This window comes from Capricornis sumatraensis, chromosome 13 (genome assembly GCF_032405125.1).
Source record: "Capricornis sumatraensis isolate serow.1 chromosome 13, serow.2, whole genome shotgun sequence".
NCBI lineage: Eukaryota > Metazoa > Chordata > Mammalia > Artiodactyla > Bovidae > Capricornis > Capricornis sumatraensis.
The window spans coordinates 28,971,508-28,990,476 of record NC_091081.1 but is presented as its reverse complement, the minus strand read 5'-3'; the positions used below and the strand labels follow the sequence as shown (position 1 = coordinate 28,990,476).

Here is an 18,969-nt window from a genome sequence, read left to right as displayed (position 1 = left end):
TACTTTGGAAAATTTGAAGCTATTTTCAAGGTTTTTTGCCTTAAGGTCTATTTTGCCTGGTATTAATATAGTATATTAATATCCTAGCATATTTGAGCAATTTAACATTTGCTTGTGCTGAAGTTCCAGGAGATTGACTCTACCAGATTGAAATTTACCAGATATTGTGTAAATTTCTTATCTTGTGTTTTCTGAACCACAAGCTTGGTTGGTAAAGAAGCTGCCGGCAATGCAGGAGACCTAGATTCAATTCTTGGGTCAGGAAAATCCCTGGAGGAGGGCATGGCAACCCACTCCAGTATTCTTGCCTGGAGAATTCCATGGACAGAGGAGTCTGGCGGGATACAGTCCATGATGTCACAAGAGTCAGACTCGACTTAGTGACTAAACCACCACCACCTGCATTAGAGGTTTCAGCTTTCTCTTTTTCAAAGAAATTGAAATTTTTCTTGCTCCCACCCTGTGCTCCTGGAATCTAGAGCAGGTTACCAGCTCCCTGAGGCATCTCTGGGCCAGTGTATAGAGTATTTCCAGACTGCTTTTCATGCACAGGACAATGCTTTGAAGGTCTGCATTTAAAGCAACCCTAGGTATATTTGGAGAAGGCGATGGCACCCCACTCCAGTACTCTTGCCTGGAAAATCCCATGGACGGAGGAGCCTGGTAGGCTGCAGTCCATGGGGTCACAGAGAGTCAGACACGACTGAGCAACTTCACTTTCACTTTTCGCTTTCATGCATTGGGGAAGGAAATGGCAACCCACTCCAGTGTTCTTGCCTGGAGAATCCCAGGGACAGGGGAGCCTGGTGGGCTGCCGTCTATGGGGTCACATGGAGTCGGACACGACTGAAGCGACTTAGCAGTGACTTAGCAGGTATATTTGAGTTTTATGGAAAAACAAAGCTGACTTTTATTTTTTCCATTTGACATTTCTACAGCAAACTTACTTCTTACCATGACTGCTGTGTAGCCTTGGCCAGCTATTCCAGATGTTATGCCTTGTTTTTGAATCTGATAAACAAATACCAGAAGAAGCAGGTCAGTTCTTTATACATTTAACTCTTCAGTGTGTCTCTGCATTGGTGTATTTGTGTAATAAGGCCACGCTGAATGGCTTTGTGTTTTGAATGTATAATTTTCTTTTAGAAGCTTCCATTAGATATGTAACAAGCTGCCCCTAGGAGGCAGAGAGTTCCATGGAGGAGGTGGGGAAGAAGTAATTTGAGGCAGAGATGGCCTCAGAAGGATGTGCATGCAGTACAAGGATTCACGATGTTGGGTGAAGGGTGGGTGCTGTTCCTCCTGGTACTCTGTGGACGCCTCCTACAGGAGGCACCTTTGGGTGGGGTGAGGTTACACTGGTTATTTCCAGGTCCCAACCCAGGCCTACGGAGCCAGGGGGGTGCAGATGTGCCCAGCCCCCTGCACTTTAACAAGAACTGCAGGGACTTCTAATGCAAACTAAAATTCGGGATCCCCTACCCTGGGTATACTCCGAAGATTCTTCTAGCCCTGAAATTTTCTAATTTTTTTGACTCTGTTGTATTTAGAAGATGACATTTTGAGGTTAAGTATTTAAAGGAAATAATTTGGTTTTAATGGGTTGGACAAAAATGTAATAGCTGTTTTTAAAAAAAGGAAGAACTCACAAATGACTTTCCCTTAATAAAATTATAATGCTTAATCCAAACATTAATTTTTATGATATTATCAGTTTTGAATAGTCATTAAATGCAGGCTAGTTTTATTTGCCTTTATAAATGATTAAAGTGACATCAACTCTTTAGTGGGGATGGTTTATACATGAAAATAGGTATTAATTTCCAGTATGGTAAATTTTCAAAAGTACATAGTAGGTATCACCAATTTAAAATCAAATTATATATATTCTAAAATGGTTTTAATATAAAGCTTTGTGTTTATTTATATAAACCATATCAAAATCACCTCAAAGTATAATTCCTGTTTGCCACAAATAGCGCTAACTTATTTTTACCTAGCCAAGTACTTCTGCTGAGAATGACTAAATTTGTCATATTTTACACTATTATCAGCTATTTATTAAAAGGTTGCTAGTCTCATTTTCAGAGAAGGCAATGGCACCCCACTCTAGTACTCTTGCCTGGAAAATCCCATGGATGGAGGAGCCTGGAAGGCTGCAGTCCATGGGGTCACAGAGAGTCAGACACGACTGAGCAACTTCACTTTCACTTTTCACTTTCATGCATTGGGGAAGGAAATGGCAACCCACTCCAGTATTCTTGCCTGGAGAATCCCAGGGATGGGAGAGCCTGGTGGGCTGCTGTCTATGGGGTCGCACAGAGTCGGACATAACTAAAGCAACTTAGCAGCAGCAGCAGTCTCAATTTGGTTATATTGATAAAGAGAAATTTCTGTGTTCATATTACACCATTATGTATTGTGTGGTCAGTTGCTCAGTCTGAGTCTTTGTGGCAGGACTGTAGCCTACCAGGCTTCTCTGGCCATGAAATTTTCCAGGCAAGAGTACTGGAGCAGTTTGCCATTTCCTATTCCAGGGGATCTTCCCGCCCCAGGGATTGAACCTGAGTCTCCTGCATTGGCAGGTAGATTCTTTACCACTAGCACCACCTGTACGTTTTAAAGAAGATAAACTTTGCTGAAAGTGTTCATGTCTCTATTTCACTTAAAAAAAAAAAAAACAATTTACAGATATGCATTTGGGTTCCTGATTCTGAGTATTTGGACTACAAATGCTTTCCCCTGTGTATTTTGTATTTTCTCTAAATTACATACTTTGAAAGATTTCATGGCATAAGTATTTGCGGTGTCAGCTGAAAAATGAATTTGATTACCTTACAGTTTTAACAGTGCTGGTAATTTAAGTATCCATTAGGCGTTTACTGATTTAGATTTTGGTAAAATATACTATCAGAACTCTAATCTTTAGACAAGTGAATTAACCCCCTAGGAGCTTAGATACTCCTAGTTCTGGTTTTCACTTTTAAGGAAAACATTAAAAGGGTAGAAAAGATAGTTTGCTGTAACATTAAAAGAAACTTTTCAATATTATACTTATAAAGGGATTTAATTATGGATTTTATTTTGTAATTTTGTTTTATGGGATTACTTTATGTGTTTTAATTTTAATTTACCATCATAGTTTCTTTTTTACTTTGGTGTTTTGATCATGGATGACTTAGATTAGACAGTAACTGGAGAAGATGTTTTCAAATGTGGATTTAAAGAAAACATTTCTGTTTAACAGTGTGATTTCAAGTTATGTCATAACCTGTACTTTTTTTTGAAAAAGAAGAAAACCCATCAGTTCAGTACTGACAAATAGACCTATTTGTTATGGTATTACTGGTACATAACTGTTTGTTTCTCTATTTGTAGTTTAGATGATGATTGTGTTTAATAGAAAGTAGAAAGTTCTGGCCTCTGACTGTTAATAATATGAGATACTTGAGATGTGAGTATAGTTAAGGGTATGCTTTTTTCTGGTTCAAGGGACTAAATGTCTTTAAAGCTTAATTGGGATAAAATTTTACCACACTTCTTATTGAATTACTTTTCACTTTGGACTCATTCAGTTCAGTTCAGTTTAGTCGCTCAGTCGTGTCTGACTCTTTGTGACCCCATGAATCGCAGCACGCCAGGCCTCCCTGTCCATCACCAACTCCTGGAGTTCACTCAGACTCATGTCCATCGAGTCCGTGATGCCATCCAGCCATCTCATCCTCTGTCGTCCCCTTCTCCTCCTGCCCCCAAACCTCCCAGCATCAGAGTCTTTTCCAGTGAGTCAACTCTTTGCATGAGGTAGCCAAAGTACTGGAGTTTCAGCTTCAGCATCATTCCTTCCAAAGAAATCCCAGGGCTGATCTCCTTCAGAATGGACTGGTTGGATCTCCTTGCAGTCCAAGGGACTCTCAAGAGTCTTCTCCAACACCACAGTTCAAAAGCATCAATTCTTTGGTGCTCAGCCTTCTTCACAGTCCAACTCTCACATCCATACATGACCACTGGAAAAACCATAGCCTTGACTAGACGGACCTTTGTTGGCAAAGTAATGTCTCTGCTTTTCAACATGCTATCTAGGTTGGTCATAACTTTTCTTCCAAGGAGTAAGCGTCTTTTAATTTCATGGCTGCAGTGATTTTGGAGCCCCCCAAAATAAGGTCTAACACTGTTTCTACTGTTTCCCCATCTATTTCCCATGAAGTGATGGGACCAGATGCTATAATCTTTGTTTTCTCAATGTTGAGCTTTAAGCCAACTTTTTCACTCTCCACTTTCACTTTCATCAAGAGGCTTTTTAGTTCCTCTTCACTTTCTGCCGTAAGGGTGGTGTCATCTGCATATCTGAGATTATTGATATTTCTCCTGGCAATCTTGATTCCAGCTTGTGCTTCTTCCAGCCCAGCATTTCTCATGATGTACTCTGCATAGAAGTTAAATAAGCAGGGTGACAGTGTACAACCTTTACGTACTCCTTTTCCTATTTGGAACCAGTCTGTTGTTCTGTGTCCAGTTCTAACTGTTGCTTCCTTACCTGCATATACGTTTCTCAAGAGGCAGGTCAGGTGGTCTGGTGTTCCCATCTCTTTCAGAGTTTTCCACAGTTTGTTGTGATCCACACAGTCAAAGGCTTTGGCATAGTCAATAAAGCAGAAATAGATGTTTTTCTGGAACTCTCTTCCTTTTTCGATGATCCAGCGGATGTTGGCAATTTGATCTCTGGTTCCTTTGCCTTTTCTAAAACCAGCTTGAACATCTGGGGTTATCTATAAAGCAAAATTGGTATTTAAAGGCCATATTTTTCTCTATTGATTTATGTTATAATTTTGTATTCCTATTAAAATTATTTTGGTCCAAAGATGAATAAAGAGCATCTTGCAAAGGAAGTATAGGAACATGTTGTTTTTAGAACTACCAAGGAAATGTGCAATTTATCCCCTTTAATCACCAAAGTTATTACCTTTTTAAACTTTCAAAAAAATTTTTATTTATTTACTTTAGACCGGGCAGGGTCTTCATTGCTGCTCACATTTAATGCTTCTTTTGCCGAGCAGGGGCACTCTCTAGACGCAACACACGGGCTTCCCATTGCGGTGGCTTCTCTTGTTGCAGAGTGCGGGCTCTAGGACACACAGGATTCAATAGTTGCAGCATGTGGCCTCAGCAGTCGCAGCTTCCAGGCTCTAGCACAGGCTCAGTAATTGCAGCATGGGGCCTCAGCAGTCGCAGCTTCCCGGCTCTAGCACAGGCTCAGTAGCTGCAGCATGTGGCCTCAGCAGTCGCAGCTTCCCAGCTCTAGCACAGGCTCAGTTGTTGTGGCACATCCATGGCATGTGGGATCTTCCCAGATCAGGGATGGAACCCGTGTCCCCTGCATTGGCAGGCAGATTCTTTACCACTGAGCCACCAGGGACGCCCTCACCAAAATTATTTTAGTCATTGTGGTAAAAATCATATTCAAATATATTACATATTTCCTTGCTCTCTTAGAAGATATTAAAAATAATTTCCTCTTATCAATGACAAAGGTCAGTATTACAAGCAGTAATTATTACTCTAGAGGTTATTTGTTTTACATTGGGAGCATGAGTCTGTTGATAAACTTCTCTAAACGTCTGTGTCATCTTTGTGTAGATTTCTCTCTCCCTCCCCATTGTTATTATTGCTTTGGTAATCAGTACCTGTCTTTTGCAATTATTTGTAATTAGTAGGGGAACCTCATAACCAACCTTCTTAAAAGTAACACCTCAAGAGTCTAAACATTGACTTTGAATAGGTTCTGAGTGAGAAGAGCCTGAGGGACTTTTGATGAAATTTCTCTCAGCTGTTCTCATCTTCAAAAGCCAATTCATATTCAAGGTGTGGCTCTTGTGTTCCTTTCTCTATGAAGCCTTCTAAGACTAGCCAATTTTTTCCTCATCAGTGCATCGTTTAATTTTTATTTTTTAAAAAGGTTTGTAGCAGCTCTATTTGTAATAGGCAAAAACTAGAAAGAATCAAATGTCCTTTTCTGGATAAATGGCTAAGCAAACTGTGGAATATCTATGCCATGGAATACTATTCAGCATTTAAAAAGGACTGAACTATTTATATATACTATATCCTGGATAAATCTCCAACTATACTGAGTGAAAAAAAGCCAGTCCCCAAATGTTACATACTACATGCATGATTTTAAACCCTTTAATGTAGCTAGTACACCCAGTTAGTACAGTCAGAGCTGAGGACCCAAGCAGTATGTTTCTGACCTTAACTATTTCACTATTATTAAGAAAAATCATTCAAAACTTAGAGCTAGAGTGCGGGGTAGGAGCCCATATATGCTGACAAAGTCGTATTGGGGCACTGTTTAACCAACAGGGCTTAATTCCCAAAGAGAATATATCTTTGTTTAAACTTGCTGTTTACTATTTGATTAGAACCCAGACACTATAAAGTTACACATTAATTTGTACATTTTTTCCTCTGGTAGACAAGATAACCTCAAAGTTATGGTTTGTTACCTTGAGGCCATTAGCCAGGTATGATTCTAACCTAGTAGTCTTACTGTAACATTCTTTTTAATGCTTGTAAACACCCAGTTCTTGTTTTTGGAGCCCACTTTACCATTGTATTGGCTTCCCTCATTAATGAGATAAGTAATTCTTTTAATGTGTTCATTTTATATTTCTGTGAGAGCCAAGTTAACTTTTTATAAATTATACTTTGACTTTATATTGTCTTTTACTTATGCAAAAGAAGGAAATACTACATTTTGAATCATCTTTGATATTTTCTAGTAAGGAAAAATAAATATATTTTACATTTTCCTCAAAACCAGAATGCTTTAGAAGAGCAGGGAAATTGTTCAGGCTACAAGGAAATAGTTATGTGTCCCAACCACTTCCTAAAATCGTTAACCAAAGGCTTTTAGAGATCTTTGTAAATATTTCTTTTGTGATTCTCTAAATGGTTATCATTTGTGTAGCTGCCTTATGCACTATAGGGATTCCCTAAGGACACAGGCTTTGTCTTTATAAACCTGAGCTGATTCTTGCCGTAGCAGACTCGATAAGTGCTGAAAGAATGAATTTTGTGTATGTGAAATGCTTTGGAATCTGTAAAGTATTATACAATATATATTTTGTCTAGTCCTCTAGTACTTCTTCCTTAAATATTTACTTTCCTCTTCCTACTTTGGAGGAGGAAATAATAATTTTCCCCACATTTTTCTTGTTGATGGGCTGCCATACACAGCAGCAAAACAGAAATGCTGGATCTTAAATTACTTCAGACCAGCACAGCATCTTAGGTTCCTGTTCCCTTTGGCCCAGGTGACTAGTTGGATAAGGTTTGTTTTTCCTCTTTCCCAAGAGATAGAAGTGATTTCCAGAAACAGAAACCACACACCACATCCTGATGTGAGTGTATTAATCTTCGGTGGCTCAGATTTTGCTCCACCTGAGGTTTACTTGGACATTGAGACTTTTGAACTGATCTTTGAAATGTACCCCAGTCCTCCAGCAACTTTTAAACTGGAATTATTACTTCCTAGAACTATTTTTGTTTCAGTTCTAGGAAATGTTTCTCCAGGGCTAACTTGGATTATAGACACATGCACACTTTGGACCCGTTATAGTCTCTTAGTGTTCAGAGCTGTCACCCAGGGACTCAGTAATCAGTCTGTAGCCCTTATCTTTGTCCTGAGAGGTTAGCATTGCCTTTGTCTTAGAAGTTTGAAGACTACATTGATAATTGGCAGAGATTTCATTTCTCTGGGACTTATTTTTAAATTTAATCATGTTATGACTCACTGTATTTTTGGAGAACATCGAAACAAAAATCTAAAAAAAAAAAAAAAAAAGAAAGAAAGAAAACCCCTCTCTAGTGATAAATGAACTGTCACCTGCACACACCTCTTTGAGTGTTTTTTGACCACCCAGGTGAGGAGCTTAGCAGGAAACTCTGGCCAGCTGCTTCCCCCGTCCACCAGGGGGAGATCCTGCTTGGAACCAGGTAGCACCAAAGCTGATGGCTGCTGGGAAAAGTGGAATCTTTCCTCCCCCATCTGGTAGTGTATTCCATTAAAGGGAAAAAAAGAAAAAGTGAGAAAATGTCAAAAGTAAAAAATCTTTTCCTGTTTTTTTTTTTTTTCACACCTTATTCATATTCATCTCTTTTCAAGGAAAAGTCTGACTTTAGCATATGAAAATTGGTCTTTTTGGAGTGTCCTTAATCTGGCTCAGTTATTAGGTCAGTTGATAATGAAAGGTGGTGGGGAGAGCATTTTCACCTTTATTTTCTACCCGTCTGTGTTGTGAGAATTATTTAAAAGAAACATGGATTCTTCGTTTTTTAACATGATATAAAAACAGTAGGTATTAAAGTGGTGAGATATCAAATTCTTTCTTGATTTGAATCATTGTCTCCTAAACATGGGGAGTTTTAAAAATACAGGTTCTCAGGCCTCACCCTGGGAGAGCCTGATTCAGGTCTGGGACAGGGCCCGAGAACCTGTTTTTAATAGATACCTCAGGTGAAGACCAGGTGTGGGAACCTGTGGTGTAAATTATTAAGATGGCCCCTTAAAACAAATTGTTTTCCCCAATATTGACAGCAAAGGGTTTTCTACAAATCCTCAAGAGATTTCAAAGTGACTAATCAAAGCAGCCACGCAGGGTCAATCTTCTTCAGGCACGTGGCTGAGAGTGAGTTTCCCTTACAAAGAAGGAACCAGGTCAGCAAGACAGGCCAGGTGTTGGTGTAGGGTTCCCCAGTAAGTGGTGATGACCGCCCGCCTTGTGCCTTTTGCTGAGGCAGTCAAGGAGCACTTTCGTAGCCAGAGAAAATGAGATGGGCCGTTCGACCCTTCCAGGGACTTTCTCTGCCAGGCTTGTGTCAAAACAGATGACACTGAGACCAAGCCATTGCACGAATGGGCTTCCAACACTGGTCACACTGGGCTACTCAGGAAACGTGAGCCCTGGGGACCCTTGAACTGGCAGCAGAAGGGAGGATTCCTTATCCTCAGTTAGCTAGACAAGCCACAAGTTGTTCTTGATTCGTTTGCTAATGAAGTAACCACAGAATTTTATTTCTGCTTTGAGAAATTTCAGTATATCTCCATATCTAACCTTTGTTAAGTTTGCAACAAAGCTGAGGACAATTTGTTCATTTTAAAGAACGCTTGGTTGGGTTCACAACAACTCTGTCCACCCATAGCCCTCCAGTGACGCGACCTTGTCAGAATATGGCTGTGGTACAAGCCAAGGGTTTCATCAGCAGTCTCAGAGAAAAGGAATCCACTCCTCCCAGCTCTCACAAAGGACTTCCTCAGGGAGAACAAGGGGAACTTCTTTGGCTCATGTCTGTCTATGAGGTTGATTGGTCCAGGATCCATGGTCTAACTGGCAACTCCCAGTTCCCACACACACAAAAACTGAGACCAAAACACAGCACTGCAGTCAGCCGGGGTGCGGTTTGTAAGTTAGACTAGAGCACAAAGAAATGTATCTGTTTAAAATGCTGACCGAAATTCAGTTAAATGACAAATCTCATTTAAGAACTATGCACATATTGTATGCTTTATGGTGTAAACTGCATTTGGTACAACCAAATGTGCAAGCAGATGGGCCCAGTGTGGAAGGCGTGAGCGGGGTCTGTGGCAGCCTTGCAAAGCAGACCCGCCTCAGGGGTGCCTCTGACATCAGCGTCGCCACATTTAGCAGCTCACCAAAATATGTTTGGGTTTGTTTTTTTGGGAGAACACAAAAGGATTTTCCCCCATTTCCTCTATAAATATCTACTGGGCAGGAGATCAGGTAAAATCCCTCAAATAAGACTTGTAAGTCTGGCAATGTTTTACAAAGGTCATAGTCCAAAAAAAAAAAATTAATAACCTTTATCTACATTCCCATCACTCCTGTCCATTAAACAGCTATCTGTCTAACCCTCCCCACTTTTAGATACATTCAGTTCCTTGTGTTTCTTTTGGAAACAGAACTTCCCGATGCAGGGCAATCGTCAGCTTCAGAGAACACTGTCTGGGAATCCCCTAGCATGTCTGTGCTTGTACTGCTTGTTAAGCTGAGCCTCTCTTGTCCAGGGCAAGTGGCTGTCTTCAGGCATGTGAACGCTGTCTGATTCAGAGTGCTCAGGCATCCTGGTGTTGAAAACGGACTCGGAATGTCTGGAGAGCATAGGGCTGAAAGCAAAAAATATTGGCCCCCTTTGGAGCTGTTCTTCTCCAGTGCAACCACAGCAGAGCGGCAGGCCAGAGGATAGCGCGACCTTTTTTCCCCTCCCACCTCCATCCTCTTTGGGGCTGCAGAGGATTGGCGAGGGAGGCGCCTCCACCCCTTCCCCGGCGCCTTTATATGGTGACTTGGCTCCCCACTCGCCCTCCGCCTCCAGCCTGGCAGGAGCGCCCTGTGGCTGTCTTCCCAGCCTCTCGGCAGCCACATTCCCAGTGGGTGCTGTGAGCGTTTGGCTGAGCTCACTCCTTTTTTCGGCCTTGGCCTTGGTCTGCACCCCTGACCGGGCGGGCGGCACAAAAAGCCCTTAGCTTGTTCATTCTTTCCAGCTCCTGCTGCTTTGCCCTTGTGGAGCTGGCTCTTCCCGCCCACCTCCTCCGACTCAGCACAGAACCCAAATGCCTGATTTATGTCTGTTGACTTAAAAAAAAGAACAGAGCCCAGTGAAATTCTAGCATCGCCCTGGTGCTTTTGAGTGATAGCTGCATTCAGAAGCATACACTAGGCGCTCAGTAAAGGGATGTTGGTGGGATGGATAGTGGATGTAAGCATCAAGTATAATCTCTTCTGATTTTTAAATGATTTTCTACTTCGATTCTGGTTTTGAGCCTCTAGCATCTCCCAATTCTTCTGATTTGTATGGCTCAGCACTTGGGCAAACTGTTGACCCACTTTCAGTAGCCTGGGGTTAATTAGCATTTCTGCAGCACTGCAGTCTGTCTTCCCAGTGGTAAAATTTATCTGTTCTTCAAGCCACCTGTAAGCTCGATTAACACTGGAGTTTTGTCTGAGGGTGGAAAGTTGGGTAAATGTTGCAAATTGCAAATCCTGATTGAGCTCTCAGATCCAGATTGCGTGAGAAGTTTCTAACCAAAATTTAAAGAGGGCATCTTGATGAGTTTAATTTTCTGGTTAAAGGAGGGTTCCAATTTTGAGCACATTTACAACCCCTTCAATTTCAACCCATTTTTGAAAATCTTTCTAAAATGTTTTCCTTGACTTAGGAGAAGTATTCTCTGAAGTAAGTGATGGAGCCTGCTGAATATAGTTGATTCTTGTGACATCTTGATATGGTGCCTTCCCCATGGTCAACATTGTGCACATGGGCTATTTTAAGGTTCTGTGGGTAGGAAGGGTGTGGAGTCAGGGAGGAGTGGACGGTGGGTGGGGAGTAAAGTGTGGTAATGGCAGAAGTGGCCACGTGGGGCTGGATGGTAATTAGATGCTGGCTTTGGCATTTTATAGGCAATGGATGATTTTGAACAAGGGGGTGATGTAAGAGCTGTGCTTCTAGAAGTGGTGTTAACCTTGGTCACAGAGGGAGGAGCCCATCAAGGATCTCTGACAAGAGTCTGCAGACTGGGTTAGCCAGAGTGGGTGTGGGAAGTGGGAGTCGGGAGATTCTGAGATGACAGAGTGGAGGGAACTCGGAGACTGAATGAGAGAGGGAAGAATAGAGGTTGCCGCTGGGGCTGAGCCTGGGGATGACGAGGGCCATGGGAATGAGGAGGAGGGTTGAAGTGGTCTGGGAATCCATCTGTGAGTACAGAAGTGATTGTCTGAGTCCTGCTTCTTCTCTTTACCAGTGTGGCACTCTGGGGCCAGGGAGCCTCTTCAAGCCTCAGTTTCTACATTTCTGAGTAGGGAGAAATCTCCTTCATTGACTTTAGGCCAGTGTTTCTCACATGGAAAGTAACAGTCCACACAGAGGCTGTTGCTGGAACTTGACAGAGACCACTCTGTTCAGCAGTGTCCTGCTCCTTGTTTTGTTCCAGTTAGAGTAATTTGATTTACAGGCGTGTGGAGCCCATTCAGATTGAGTAACATGTTTGCTCATGAGGGCACAGCTTATGCTAAACCAAAGAGAACATTCAGCTTTCTACCGGCTATACCTGGGACGCACAGTTGAGGTCAGGCTTCATCCAGTACGTGAACCGGTCTGAGTTCTGGTTGGTCAGAGTTGTTGCTGGGCTGATTCCTTTTTAAGCAAAATTAGAAAGTCGATGTGAACTGGTTATACTAGATTGCCTTCTTAAAAAAAAAAAGATTCTCCTGATTCATCTTCATTTTGCTGTTTCAAAACTACACAGTTGTGGTCTAAACAACTTTGTGTTCAGTTTAACAAAAAGGCTGTAACAGTGCTGATTTATAGGTGGTTCTCAGATATTGTCTTAGAATAAAGGAGAGGCTCTGTACCTCAACGGAGAATGGCACAATGATGAAATTGTTTTTTGCGAGTTATTTCTCTGCAAATTGATGATCTCGGCCTTTGTGTAATTTTTCAAATCTTTATAGGATTTTAATTAAGTGATATTTAATAGACCTATGGAACAATAAAAAACCTCACGGTAACACCGTTCAGGGGCCGAGTACCTCAAGAGCACAGACCACCCCCGGGGGGGCAAAGGGGCCCTCTTCCTCAGCCCCCTCGTTCAGGATTCCTGATGAGTCCAGACAAGCACTGGCAGGGGAGTAACGAAACACCACCTCTGCCAGCTGCCTGTGAGCCTGCTCCTCTTCTGGCCTATTCCATTCTCTCTCGAGATTCATGGAGAACATATTTGAGAAGGATTGAGGGGAGAAAAAGAAGACGATGCTTTAGACAGCCCTGAGAAAGAGGACAGAAGTAGCAAGCATAGCAGTTGCTGGAAGTTTGGTGGTGCACACAGTGCAATCTGCCAGCCCATTTGTTGATTCTGCATGCCATCCTTCAGTTGGCACCACTGCTGCCAGGAACCACCCCCTCCTTTTTCCATCTGAAGGCAGGGAGAGAGGCGCTGCGGCAGCGTTAACTCTTCCTGCCCTAAAGCCTAGAGTTTCTTATCCCCGTGTCAGGCTTAATAACCTGTGCCATATTAGGACCCACGGAGATATTTGAATCAAAGAATTTTAAAAGTGGCAGGGGCCTGAGGAAGGTTTTCAAGCAGGAAAAGCAGCACCCAGTCTTCCCAGGTGGGACCAAATGTGATGGTGGGTAGAAGTTTGAATTTTGAAGAATGAGGACCTAGAGGGAAACCTGCTTTTACCTGCAGCCAGAGATCTGGTCAGCAAATCAGCAGTGACAGTTGGAGGTGGTACAGGGCCAGAGGAGTCTTCTGAGCTAGACCAACCAGAAAAACAAACATTGGAGGTAGAGGTGAAGTGGCAGAGCAAGCCAGAGGGAGAGGGGTGGAACAAATAGTCTAGCATCCTTCAGAAGGCAAATCTTAGGAGGTAAATTAATTCTCTTGATGATTTAGCCAACAGAATGCAGCTGTTTATTGTGTGCTTTAAGAAGTCATTTAAAAACACTGATCATGTCTTTCCTGTCTTGCTTAATATGCTTTTGTGGAAATAAGAACAAGTCCAGGGAACACCGGGAAGTCTAGAAATGTTGGCCATAACTACTGCCTAGGGCATGAGGGAGGTGGTTATCCGGATTGTGGGAACATTTTGTTCCAATTAAGGAACTGCAAATTATCACTTCAGAGAATTAGTTAATGTATGTACCTAGGTGCTTGGAACAGTGATTGGTGCATCATAAACACAGAGTATTAGTTGCTGCTACTACTATTAGTAATAATAGTAATTATTACAATTTTCAGAGGTAGGGCTAGTGCAGAGTCTTTAATCAGAAATTGTGTATCAGAGTTTATGGGAAAAGCTCTTGCTCCTCAGTTTAGAAAACACAGTGGAATTTTCCTTCAAGGAGCCTAGTTCTCAGAAACAGCCTCTGTCTTGGTTGGAAAATGGTCTGCTTTGCTGTTGGGTGTGACAAGGGAGGGAGAGAGTACTCTTTTCCAGAGCTCAGGGAGAGGCCTGCCCCACAGGGGTTTACGTGAAGTAACCACTGGTTTCACGTGAAGGGGAACTGGAGTTTTATAACACAAGTTTGTGAGCTTGGTTTAGATTTAAGACCTACCTGCTTCAGCTTCTTCAGGGAACTGTCTGGTGATCAGACACAAACAAGGTGACCCCAGACCCGGAAAGGGACTGCCCCAGGTGTTCTTTCTCAAGACATGCGCCTTTTCCCAGTGTCAACTCACCTATCCTCCACACCACATATCTGCTTTTATTAATTTATCAAGGTTGAACTCAAAAGCATGGTCATAACTTTGCTAACCTCTCCCGCTGCCACCCCCTGTTCACTGAGTGTCCTCTTATCTAGACTCCTCTAAGACCTCTGGGTCTTTCCCACATAGGTTAACACTACTAGTATCTTGCTGATAGTGAAGGATTCCGAACAGTGCCTGAACCATTGCTCACTACAGTCTGTGCTTTATCTGTTTGGTCTCATTTAGTTTTGCGTCACAGTATTTCCCCCATTTTACAGATGAGTTAATCTGTAAGGCCAAGTGAAGTGGGACCCAGGCTGCCTGGCTCTCTAGCTGGGAACCATAATCCCCTTGGGTATCTAGTTTCTTCCTTAGCCCTTTCAGTCTTTGCAGTTTCTCCACTTATTGTTAGCCTTGTCTTCTCAAGTAGATGGTGAACTCTTCAGAGCTCCTTGCCTCATCCCTGTTTGTATATGTGTGTATTCCCCTAGAGCCCAGCATTCAAAATGTACCCAAGGACTAGCATTCCAGTTGTGGTGGGGGCAGGAGTGAGTCCCCTGCCTGGTCTACCTGTGTGATGGGTTGCACACTGCCCAGCTGAGGTTTTTCAGGGTGTGAACACTCTCCTGGGCCAGCGCACATCGTGTTAGACTCTGTCCTTTCTTAGTGTTGGCAAATGGCTCACAGCTGCACAAGCAGCAGCCTGGCTGCTTCTCCACCAGGGCCAGAGAAAATGTTTTCAAGAACAAGCAGGAACAAGCTGGTATTGGCAGAGCAGACGCAGGCAAGCCCCAGCGTCTTGCCCTTTGTCCTGGATCCTCCACTCTCCAGGCCACACGCAGTGCTGGGGCTGCTCCCATCCCCCAGGTCCCACCTGGAGAAAAACTGGCCCAGCCCTTTGCCCTCTGTCCCAATTCCTTAAGGCTGCTGCTAACTACAGATCTGATAAGGTAGGGTTTGTGGAATTCCTCCTTATATTTGTATTTGCATTTGAAAGGAGATAATTCCTTTACTGCTAAAAAAGCAGGCAAGGCAAAGGAGGTGAATAACAAGCCACTTGGGAGGCACTTGTGTACCAAAGACTCCAGGTCTGGGTAATCTGGGGTTCAAATCCTAACTCCACCCCTCACTGGCTATGACAAGGGCAGCTTCTCCAAGCCTGTTTCTGGTCTGTAAACAGCACCCGCGCAATGAGTATCAGCACCCTGGCTAGTTGTAGCCCCTCAATAAGTGTTCCTTTAACAACAGAACTGGTCTGTCTGCCCACTGTCGTCCAATTAAGAGCACAGTTGTATCTGTTTCTCGTTCAGTCATAAACTGTCCTCAGCTGAGATTTTAAAGAAACGTTTATTTGTTATTAAATATAGCTTATATACTGGAGAAGGAAATGACAGCCCACTCCAGTCTTCTTGCCTGTGAAATCCCATGAACAGAGGAGCCTTGCACAGTTCGGTTCATTGGGTCGCAAAGAGTCCTCTGCAACTTAGCGACTAAACAACAACGGCTTATATATAGAAAAGTGCTCAAAACACATAGGTACCATTTAGCAAACAGTTATAAAAGCATCAGCCATGTAACCACTACTCTGCTCAAGAAAAACAAATACTGCTTTAAAGTGGTAAATACTCTGTAATGGTGGTTTTCATCTGCGGGCAATTTTGCCCCCACGGGACACTGAAACATTTTTGGTTGTGGTATGTGAGGAAGTGCTTCTGGCATCTAGTAAGAGAGGTTAGGAGTGCCACTAAACATAAACAGTCCCCCATAACAAAGAATTAGCAGTGCCCCGGCTGAGAAAGTCTGATGTAACACAAACTGACTGCCCTATGGGACAGACACCCCATTTTGAGAAGGAGGTGAACTTTTAGGAAAAGATTTGGGTGCTCAAGAAACCTGTTTGTGTCAAGACTTAGATTTATGTAGCACATTGTTAGTAATGTCATCTCACTCAACTAATTGTTTTCTGAAGGAAAAAAAAAAGCCAGCCTGAATTTCAGATGAAGGATCTGAAGTTAATAGACCTTGCTAACAGCATCAATCAGTTTCCATTCTTCATTGCTGCCAAATGCTTTTAATCTCCTCTGTCACTTTGCACCAATCCTGGGAATCAAATACTGTACAAGTGAGCAGAAACCAGACGTGTTCCATCTTACTATTAATTAATTCATGAACTGATTAAATACTGTCCTCTTCCCAACAGCTTGTCCCAGCCCCTTTGCTCTCATAACTCTTTGTCTTTAATTTATTGCAGGATTTAGTTGTTCGCATTGTTTTTATTCTTGGCAACCTGACAGCGAAAAATAACCAGGCTCGTGAGCAGTTTTCCAAGGAGAAAGGGAGCATCCCAACTCTGCTGTCTTTATTCCACACATTCTACAAACTGGATCTGCATTCTGGGAAGCGCTGTGGGGAAGGAGACGAGCGTCCCAAGGCACCGAGGCCGGCCCAGGCAGAGGACGTGCTCATCAAACTGACCCGTGTGCTCGCCAACCTGGCCATCCACCCAGGCGTGGGCCCAGCCATCGCCGCCCACTCGCACATCGTCGGCCTTCTCCTCGCCACACTGGGTAAGAAATGCGGCCTCAGATGGCCTGGGGTTCTGTGAGGGTTTTAGCAGTACAGCCTGCTTGCTTTAATGAGCCTTCTCAGTTGTGACAGGAAATTCATTTGTCTTCTGTTCAGAACTGCCTCAAAAGTAATCCAGCTTTTTAAAAAAGGAAAAAAAATAGTAATACATCCTCCTGAAATCATAAGTCGACTCTTATGTCCAACTCTTGTGTCCGCATGGACTATAGCCAGTTAGGCTCCTCTGTCCATGGCTTTTCCCAGGTAAGAATACTGCAGTGGGTTGCCATTTCCTTCTCCAGGGGATCTTCCCTACCCAAGGATCGAACCCAGGCCTCCTGCATTGCAGGCAGATTCTTTTACCATCTGAGCTACCAGAATTATTACTAAAACCCACTGAACTCTACACTTTAAAAGAGTGAATTTTATGGTATGTAAATTATATCACAACTTTTATTGAAAAAAAAAAGCTTGCCAATCAAATTATCAAAATTGGCCAACTAACCACAGAGTTTAAAATTCCAGATTTTTCCTGGATTAGTCCACATAATTAAAGTTTATTTGTCTTTTTTTTTTTTTTTTCAGCTTTTTACATTATCTGCAATTATAGACTCCAGGTCCCATCTTTTCCCCTGTATTAGACAGTTGGAGCTGCCATAACAAAACACTGCAGGCTGGGTGGCTTAAACAACACAACCATATTTCTCACAGCTCTGGAAGCTAGGATTATAAGATCAGAGTGCCAGCTGATTCTGTTCTGCTGAGAGCCCTCTTCTTGACTGGCAGGTAGCTTCATTCCCCTGTGGCTTTTCCTCAGTGTGTGTGGGTACACATGAGAGAATGATCTTTCTCTTGTAAAACCATCAATCCTATCTGATACAGACTCCACCCTTATGATCTCATTTAACTTGACCTCCTAAAAGTCCTGTCTCCAGAAATAATCACATTAGGGTTTAAGGCTTCAACATATAAATTTGGGGGAGGAGACACAATGCAGTTGATAATATCCTACCTCTGATCCCCCACTTCCCCAGATTCCTGATTTGCCCATGTGCAGAATACTTTCATTCCATCTCAACAGCCCCAAAATTTGTTAATTAATTTCATCATCAACTCTGAAGTCTAAGGTCCCAGATCTTGTTTAAATATCATCTAAATCAGCTATCATGAGTTGTGAGATATGAGACCTCCTAAGGAACAATTCCTCTCCTGCTTGAACCAGAGAAATCAGACAAGTTATAGGCAAAGCTGCATGGCAGGACCAGCGCAAGATAGATGGTCCTATTCCAAAAGCAAGAAATAGGGAAAAAGGGAAGTGTGATGTGTCCCCACCAGGGCCCAAACCTAGCGAAGTGAATTCCATAAGATCTTAAGGCTTGAGAGTAATCCTCTTTGGTTACATGCTATTCCCTCCAGACCCACTGGGGCAGTGGCCCTGCCTCCACAGCTCTGTCAGTTAGGCCACAGGGCTCTGCAGGGCAGTCTTGCCCTTAAGGCTTTGGGATGAAGACCAGTGTGACCTGCTGAAACTGAGGCAGTGGCTCTGGTGATCTCTGAATCACTGCTGGGGTCATTCTCTCCTCTACTTGCAAAATAGTGCATATTCCCAACTAAATAGCTCTACACTCTGCCCTGTCAAGTCCAAGGAGTCTGACAGCTTCCTTCACTTGGTCCTGTCTCTGCCCCCTTCAGTTCAGACTGGCAGTGCTTCTGCTCACATAATCTCTCAAACTCTGTACTGAGTGATAATAAGACAACCACACACGTGGTGTTCCCTCCAGTACACGCTTTCTTATTTCTTGCAATATGGGCAGGCCGAGAAGTTTTCAAGTCTTCAAGTTCTAGCTCCTGTTGCTTAAAAGTTTCTTCTTCAATTCATCCCTTAAGTCACTCAGTTGTGTCTGAGTCTGCAACCCCATGGACTATACAGTCCATGGAATTCTCCAGGCCAGAATACTGGAGTGGGTAGCCTTTCCCTTCTCCAGGGTATCTTCCCAACCCAGGGATTGAACTCAGGTCTCTGGCATTGCAGGCAGATTCTTTCCCAACTGAGTCACAAGGGAAACCCAGGAATACTGGAGTGGATAGCCTATCCCTTCTCCAGGGGATCTTCCCAATCCAGGGATCGAACCAGGGTC

The 18,969-nt window shown here is 43.0% G+C and overlaps 1 protein-coding gene across 1 annotated transcript in view; it reads left to right on the top strand.

Annotated features, from left to right (window-relative positions):
* The window catches only part of ARMC2 (armadillo repeat containing 2), a 125,353-nt gene that overhangs the window by 80,980 nt on the left and 25,404 nt on the right, over positions 1 to 18,969 (top strand). Inside the window, exons 12-13 of the mRNA XM_068985408.1 lie at positions 939 to 1,038; positions 16,518 to 16,833. Of these exons, the coding sequence (XP_068841509.1) occupies positions 939 to 1,038; positions 16,518 to 16,833 (416 nt within the window). The remainder of the gene's footprint in view (positions 1 to 938; positions 1,039 to 16,517; positions 16,834 to 18,969) is intronic.